The sequence below is a fragment of the Sardina pilchardus genome, chromosome 8, assembly GCF_963854185.1.
Source record: "Sardina pilchardus chromosome 8, fSarPil1.1, whole genome shotgun sequence".
Lineage (NCBI taxonomy): Eukaryota > Metazoa > Chordata > Actinopteri > Clupeiformes > Clupeidae > Sardina > Sardina pilchardus.
Genome location: NC_085001.1, coordinates 13,167,447 through 13,176,284, shown reverse-complemented (window position 1 = coordinate 13,176,284; position 8,838 = coordinate 13,167,447). Strand labels below are relative to the sequence as shown.

General features: G+C 43.8%; 1 protein-coding gene across 1 annotated transcript; it reads right to left on the bottom strand.

The window, feature by feature from the left end:
- Positions 1-1,955: 1,955 nt before the first annotated feature.
- Positions 1,956-8,180, bottom strand: aqp3a (aquaporin 3a). Its single transcript, XM_062542770.1, has 6 exons — positions 8,005-8,180; positions 4,574-4,700; positions 4,241-4,378; positions 3,829-3,956; positions 3,094-3,311; positions 1,956-2,829 (listed from the first exon to the last, which is right to left on the bottom strand). Exons 1-6 carry the CDS (start codon positions 8,110-8,112, stop codon positions 2,634-2,636), a joined length of 915 nt encoding a protein of 304 aa, XP_062398754.1. The 5' UTR covers positions 8,113-8,180; the 3' UTR covers positions 1,956-2,633.
- Between the last annotated feature and the right edge of the window lie 658 nt (positions 8,181-8,838).

Sequence of the window (8,838 nt, the reverse complement as noted above, 5' to 3'; positions counted from 1 at the left end):
GGAGCTTATGGAAATTTCCTAGGAAATCAAGTCTGCCAAAATAGCAAGCCCCCCCTGTGATTATATGGGGCAGAAGGCATAAGGTGTGATGTCCTGTTGGAAATCTTCATGCTGTGCAATGTATTTACGAAGACCTTCAGAATTCAAGTTATTCCAGAGCCATCCTGGGTGAGTACGAAAACAAGCCTGTAGCAGTGAGGTTGTCTCGTGAGGTTTCTCGAAAAACGTACAGAAAAAAAAAAAAAATTTTTGAGACGTGTTATTTAAGGCTCCTTGTGATCTGGCTCCTCAGAGGTGGGCGCACACACACACACACACACACACACACACACACACACACACACACACATGGTGCACGTAGACACACACACATGGCACGCACATGTGCATCTGGGCTCGGAGGGAAGAAGTGGGGCAAGGCGGCGTGAAAAGCTGAGACGCCAGTTTTTAAATGCAGACGCACAATTAAGACACCTTAGAAGGCCAAAACACAGGAAACAACACAGCAGTGTGAACTTAGCCAAGCCGGCAGCAGTAGCAGCACCTGTTATGAAACCAGCACCACTGGGAGTGGGACGTCCAGAGGAAGTGCCCTCTAGTTCAAGTAAAGCTCTGTAAACATAAAAAAAAAAAATCTAGAGGCTCATGGTAACATTCATGTTGAGAAAACACAGCCCAGCGTAGCTGAAAGAACATCTCCGAAACATCCCTCCATAAATCCCTCAAGTCTGCTAAGAGTTCATGGGCATAGGTGGTATGTCATCTTGTATACCAAAATTATCCCCCTTGGAATGTCACAGAATACAAATGGAGAAATGCCACGTTGTGTGGTCTCAACAACCTTTACAGTCTCTGTCGTGTAACTGCTGCCGTGTGCTCTTTTTACATTTTCTTTTTGGCCTTCCGAAAAAGGCAAGCCTCGACAACTTTCACAAGCCCCAGTTAATGGTTAATGCATTGACACATTGAATATGGGCACGGTCTCAGATCTGTGGGCACAGGCATGGTTTTTGATCCCTTGAGTAGTTTTCCATTTCAAGTTCACAGTCCGGAGAGATGAGGTGTTTGGCCAAGTGGGAGGCAGAGCATAACCCAATTCAGTTCCTTCTGGGAGTCGGATATGAAGACGCATCAAAGATAAAGCACAAAGGAACGACGAGAACATTGAACCAAATCTGTGAAACCCCACGTTCAGCACAGAACTCAACCCACATACACACAAAAGCCTTTATTATGACACTATACACCGGCAGGGTTTAGGGCCCAACACCTGCCAAACAATAGGCAAAGGTTTTAGCGATTCAGGGTCTTGTCACGAAAACTGGATCGAAGGTGCCTGGGTTTTGAAACTCTAGGACTCGAGGCTATTCAGAACCACAAAGGGCCAAATAATGCGAAAGGCGAAAACTTGTCTACAGGCCAGGAAAACCATGAGAACCCGAGGGAGAGCCATGTGATGCTGATCTCACAGATAACAAGCAGCTGAGTGCAGAAGTTGAGGGGAACCTCCTACTTCATGAAATGCTCAACAGAACAGCTCAGCAGCTGTACTTTCTGTGGCACCTGTCAAGCCAAAGGTCAAATCTCAGCACTTGGAGTAAAACTCATCTGAATTCCTAGATTATCCAGCACTAACGCTGCACAGGTGATGGGTTCTATGCCCGGAGAGAACGCATTCTGCTGCTATGTGCTCTCTGGTTGGATTACTTTTCTATTTCGATGAAAGCACCTGATACATGTAAATTAATATTTTTGAAAAAGGGCATATGATTCGCATCAAGATGAACAAAACTAATGCAGAATGGGGCTACAATAAGGAACAGGATTGAAAGTGTAAGGATACACACTGAAATCAGGGGGGGGGGGGTTTTATCGATTTTCAGCTATCATTTAGCTTATTTCATAACATGAAGATGAGTGAATGTCGAAATGTCAATCAAGGGAGCCAATGCCAGTTTTACAAAAAAAGAAACATTTTATTGTCCTCTACAGGAATACAAATATACTGGAAATTATTATTTCTCAGATATACAAAATGTAGAGATGTGACTGGGATATTCAAACATTGATAACAAAAAAATACATTTCAATATAAATAAAATACAACATGTAAATCCGGAAAAATACTATCAATCTGCATCACTGTAAATGTACAAGTGCCTCTATTGAACTACTCTGTATTTCTTTTCCTTAAAATTGGCAGTAAATACACATTTTATCCAGACATGATTAAGACAGAGTTACAATCCTTGCTTTCTCCCTTAACCAAGTCCTCTTAAACTGCACAGACAAATCAGAAACACTAGAGCAGAAAGGACGAAAAACTTAGGACCATAACAAAGCTGCTTAGTGCTTCCTCTACATTAACAACACAAAGGTGTAAACTTCAGGCTCAGAGAGATTAAAAGAAAGCCATGCCCTGGGGACATGTTGGGGGAGTATTGTAAGATCAGAGGTAGAACTAAAGGGAGAGATGTCATATGGCTCTTGACAAATAGGTGTAGGTGTAGGTGAAAAAACGTTCACTTTCTGAACCTGAACTTTGCCACCTCTGGTTCATCAAACAGGGAGAGACACGGTGTCTTGAGTTCGGCACTTTCCTCTAAAAAGAGATAGAGACGATGATGACTGTCTCATGCCACGGTGCCGTCTTTGCCGTCCTTTTCGGTGCTGACGTCGTTCAGTTTGACCGTCTCCTCGATAGTAGCTCTCTCGTCGCGCGACTGGCCCTCCTGATGGAAACCCACCATCAGCTGGTAGACCATGACGCCAACGATGGAGCCGAGGAAAGGGGCAAAGATTGGCACCAGGAACCAACATTTCCTCGCCCTAGTTTGAAAAAAAAAAAGGTTTGGATATAAGTTATAAAGAAAAAGAGGGAGTGAAAGGAATATTTCCTCATCGATACTTAATGTCAACAATTATGCCTTGTGTGTCACAGTGCAAAACTTTCACATGCTGATTCACACCTAACAACCCCTTTAATCCCGTTGGCATGGTGCTAGGGTGTTGACATGCAGCGACACAGGTGGCCGGTCCGACAACCTGGATGACTAATCCCCTGACGACAAGTGAGTAATGCGGCTGACTTACGTGAACACCTCCGGGCCCCAGCCGGCGATGGCGGTGAAGAGACGCGGCCCCAGGTCACGCGCCGGGTTGACGGCGTAGCCGGAGTTGAAGCCCATGGAGAGGCCGATGGACAGGACGGCGAAGCCCACGGTGAAGGCTTCCAGGCCGGGGGGGACGGCGTTGTTGTGGGGATCCACGATGGCCAGAATGCACACGATCAGAGCCGCAGTGCCAATGGTCTGTAAGGAAGCAGAGAAGAGTTAGAGACACGGGTGGTGATCTTGGAGTCAGTCACTGTTTGTTGTGTTTGACTGATATATATATATATATATATATATATATATATATATATGTACCAGACACACACACAACACACACACACACACACACACACACACACACACACACACACACACACACACACACACACACGGTATTTGGCTATACCGGAGCTCCATTAAAATTGACATCTGAAACCCTTATTTAGTGAAGGTTTGCATTGAATAAGTAATCCATTGCTCACGCCAAATCCTTGGTGTCTATTGCATGAGAACGCTGTCCAGGCAAGTTTAATACTATCCATATTTTATTCTGTGGTCGTATGTCTTAGCTTGCAAGTATTCAAATTCTGGTGAGAAGCATCATAAAACCTCTAATAACCCTTCAATTGTGCAACAGGGCTTGTTTGCACTTGAAAGAGCTTGAGGGTGACATTCAATCATTCATTCTATCAATACATGAGTCGCAGCCACTCACCTGATCAAAGAAACCATTAACGACGGTAAGGTGCTTGGCCGGGTATGTAGCAAATATCCCAGCAGTGGCCTTCTCACCCACAACCAACAGTTCATCTGGCATCTTTCCAGCATAGTCCCAAATGGCATCTGAGGATGAAGAGTGCATTATAAATACATGTTAAAAGCACATTAAACTGTACTGATAAAATAAATATATTTTCCAATACATTCACAATTGGCTAACTGTGCTTGGCTATAACATGGTTTCATATTTGTGAGACAAGATTCCACAAAAACGGAGAAAAACTTTAATGAGAGGATTTAAAGAGTGTTCTACTGGAATAAATTGAAGAATAAAGCATTAAGCCGACTGGCCGAATCCGAGTAGAATAATTATACTGTTGTGCTGGGCAACAGTGGCTCACACTCACCATAGTAGAGACCAAAGATTATAGCGGCGCCCAAGAAGGAACCGATGGTCTGGGCCAGGAAGTAGACGGGAAACTTCCTCCATCTCTCTCGGCCCAGGAGGCAAAGGGCGAATGTCACAGCGGGGTTGAGGTGGCCGCCTGAGCAGAATAAGCAGAACATCACTTCAGTGAGACACAACAAGAGATACACCAGCGAAAAAGCAGTATCCAAACAACAACGTCCTGGCAGGGGAAACTCGGTAGGCCTCTTTGATCTACTGTAAGTATGCGCGGAGCTGTGAGCTCACGTAGCGCGGCGGCTCAGAATCTCATTTAACGAGGCTTTGCGCGTACCTGACACCTGGCCAGACACCAAGATTCCCAGCATGGCGGCGAAGCCAAAGGCGAAGTTAACGGTGAAGAACATGCCATGTGTGCCCTTGCTCAGCGTCAGCTGTGCCACGGAACCGCAGCCAAACATCTGCAGAGAGGAGGAGGAGGAGGAGGAGGAGGAGGAGGGGTGGGGAGGAGAAGAGGAGAAAGTTACTTTCACAGCCTTACGTTTCGACTTAACAAGTTGGACCACCAGCGTCACAGCGAAACCACACATCCCAACCCTTCAATTTAGTTCTGTGTGCATGCAAGTCTAGTGCTCTCCTCAAGAGCTCCTGCAATCAAGACACCATCTGAACATCGTTCTTGTTGAGTGCAATTATGTGAAGGCCAGTCATTTAACAACAAGACGATTTGGCTCTCATCACCCACACAAACACAATTTTGGAATTTGTGTCACAAAACCAAAGGGGAGACTCTGGTATAACAACTCATTCTAAATGTCATATGACATTTAAAAAGTATTAGATTATGGGAAGAATGGAATTATGGGTGCTACTCTGTGGTATGTCATAACCCCCCCCCCCCCATGAAAAACACCATCTATCCATCTATCTGCCTATGCCTATCTATCTAATACTGTAATCTATCCGTGAGAATCTGCCCGCCTAAAAACTCCTGCATGACTGGCTGATTGATTTCCATGTGTGTGTGTGTGTGTGTGTGTGTGTGTGTGTGTGTGTGTGTGTGTGTGTGTGTGTGTGTGTGTGTGTGTGTGTGTGTGTGTGTGTGTGTGTGTGTGTGTGTGTGTGTGTGTGTGTGTGTGTGTGTGTGTGTGTGTGTGTGTGTGTGTGTGTGTGTGTGTGTGTGAAATGTGCTATTAGTCAAAACATTTCAGGTGTTACTACACTAAAACTGGACTTAAAATGAGTCACACAGGTATTCAGACAAATGACCCAATGAGCAGAGAGTGAGAGGAGATCTTTCCTGATTGTCACACTGGTTCCTCTGTTCAGAACACTGAGCCAGCTATGACAGGGCAGAATGGTCAGGAGAGAATCTCAAGGACATGAGTTTGCCCCATGTGTACATTTCTCTCCAGTTCAAAGCTGTGGACAAACGGACCTATACCTCTCAACACCATCACCTTGAGGGACAAAGAAGGGCTGTTCAGGATAACTGTGATAATCTTCTGAGACTGGAGAGGACAGGAGTGAGTGACCCTCTTCACCTGACATACTGTAGGAATGACAAGCCTCTGCGAGTCTATTCTAGTTGTATTAATTCTGTAGGTGGATTTAATTGGTAACAATCTAATTGTTTTGTCAGTCATCCATCCACAAAACAATTAGACAAGTAAACATAAGTCTAGTCAGCTAAATGTGTCAGTTAGGTAATGAGCTGGAACGTGTGACCATGATCACATGAGATTGATATACCTTTAATATTGAAGGATCGCTGATTTGTTGTGCATTATTGCCACTTGGTGCTGAGATCATATTTCTCTATAAACCACTTTGAACTACTCAGTTCTTTTGATAAGGTTGATGACAGAGTTTACCTTTCTTTTATGGTTGCTACTTCTTATCTGAACTTAGCATTCTATAAATACGCACATGAAAAACGCTCTTAGAAAAATACTTTCTTCCCCTGTCTTTCTTTCTTTCTTTCTTTCTTTCTTTCTTTCCTTCTTTCTTTCTTTCTTTCTTTCTTTCTTTCTTTCTTTCTCTAACTCACTCACTCACACATACACCTGTGAAGTATGAATTCTCATCCTGTAAGCCTTGGCTCATAGCCAGCCTAAGCTAATTATTTGATTTATGACCCGTGTACAGTATTAGTCACCGGCATGTGCCAAAATGACACACCGGAGCAGAGTAGAAACAGTTATGGAATGTAGAATTAGTGTCGTCACTGGTTTTGGACATGTCACTCCCTATCGCGTCACATCAGCTAAATCAGGTCCTTTTGTGTTTGAGATAAGAATCCAGGTCTGGAAATCTACTACAGGCCATGCGTACACACGACACCAAAATGCTTTGGAGGAAGTATGAGTGTCAATTATTTTTGGTTTTGAGTCCGGGGCCAATGAAAACATAAAGCACACCGCTACTGCTTGGATAATGTTCAGAGTGTGGTTTAGAGATTCAGGGTTAGAGGTTCAAGGGCTATAAATAGATCACCATATTTAAAAGGGATTCTGCTGACTTCACCATTTACCAGAATAAAATATGCTTAAGTATACTCTATGGTCTGTTTGACACATTGTTCTGTGTGTAGGATGCATAAGCCTCTTACCAAATCCTCTCTTACCATTTAGTGCCTAGTCATGATTTCACACACTCATTTTAAGTATTATTTACAAAGACATTTCCTTCTCACCATACAGGTTCGTAAGCTAACATCCCTGAGAACTCATCAGTAGATACTGTAAATGAATATGAACCGTATGTAACTGACCATGGAAAGCAGGAACTCTGGGGCCGAAATAGGAAGCAAAGATGTTTGTCAGATGTCGTCAGGATGTTTGTTTTGGAGCAGGAAATCTGCCTGTCTACCTCTTGTTTATTTGTCTTAACGACTCTGATAAGACTCCGTCTCCACCTCATTTCAGCTGAATTGCTTTGGGTGGGATGTGCACCAGGATGCTGAGAACGTGTCTTCCATTCATCCATCTATTCCCGAGGAGCCACTAGCACACCATTGGCCCTTTTCTAACTTCATACAATAGGTGTCCTCGACCAGTACAGCATTCGTTGCCTTAAACATCACAACAGTGATGGGGAAAGGGCTCTCAAACAGATAACGTACAGAGAAGAACACAACCTTTTAGAGAAATGGTGCATCATGGTATTGCTGTTTTTTCCATATCTATGATACTGGCTCTTTGAATGACATGGTATACTTGCTGTTTTTTCCATATCTATGATACTGGCTCTTTAAATGTCTGCTAGCAGAGCTCAGGTGACAGGAGACTTGTGTATACACACTGACACTGACACAGTTATTAAGGCTGAAGTCAACAGAGAAAAGTCAACTCAAATACAGGTTATGCACATCTGAGTAACAGGATCTAGGCATTAGATTGCAAGCGGAAGCTATGCAACTTCCACATGTGATGTACAATACATATAGGAGGATAGGTTTTACAAGCCTGTCTGTTCACCAGCTGTCGCCTAAGTTGCTTCTAAAATTGCATTGTGTCTCTGAGAACCTGAATATAATTGAACCAAATGAAATGCCATCACACAACCCACACAACTCTGTGGTCAGAATTTCATCTATTTTGACCTTCTTTTGGACGGCAAACGTTTGTCCTGGCCCAAAGAAGTTCTGAACAGAACATTCCTGCACGCAGCCAAATGGAACCATCCAACGATGGAGCCAACGTTCCACCAACGATGGAGCCAACGTTCCACCATACTCCAGACAGCCACTCTCAGAGTACTCACCACAAGAATCAGGGTCCCGAGACACTCAGCCAGGGCCTGACGCATGAGCTTGTTGCGGATCTGGAAGGTGCGGGACAGCTTATCCAGGTAGTACTGATGTCTTCCCATCCTTGGAGCTTTGTCTGGAGACCTGCCTTCTTGCACTGAGAGGGAATGTAGGAGCTGTGAGAGGCTTTTCTGTCAGAACACACTTTGAGATGTTGTGCCATCCTCTTATAAAGCCCTCGTCCAAACAGGTCCAACCCTTTTGCAAAAAGGTCCCCGCCTGCTGAAGTGTACACTCTCTCTACACACACACACACACACACACACACACACACTACAGTCATGTACACATTCATCGATGGGAACACACCCTCAACCATCACCATCCCTGCTTCGCTCTTACACAAGTTCACACCCTCTTTGTATTGTGCAGCTCTAACTCGCATGACAGGATCCCATTCTTCCCCACCCAAATGTGTGTTTTTTTTCTTTCCCTGTCCACACTTGACACCCAATCTGCTTGTGCATTGTGTAATAATACTAAGCCACGAAGAGGATAACCCCAAAATCCTTAAAATTATTCTAGGTCAAACTACTATTTAGCTAAGTGGATACATCAGAGAGAGAGAGAGTGAGTGAGAGAGAGAGAGAGAGAGAGAGAGATCATCATAAGATTGTGGTTACTGTGTTTGGTCAACAAAAGTGTGCAACAAGAAGGCTATTTAAGCCCCCAAGCCCCCCCCCCCCCCCCAAAAAAAAAGAAATAATAATAATAGTAATAATAAATAGATAAATGAAAACAAATAAAATAAAATAAATAATAGGCCTATTTCAATATTACATAACATT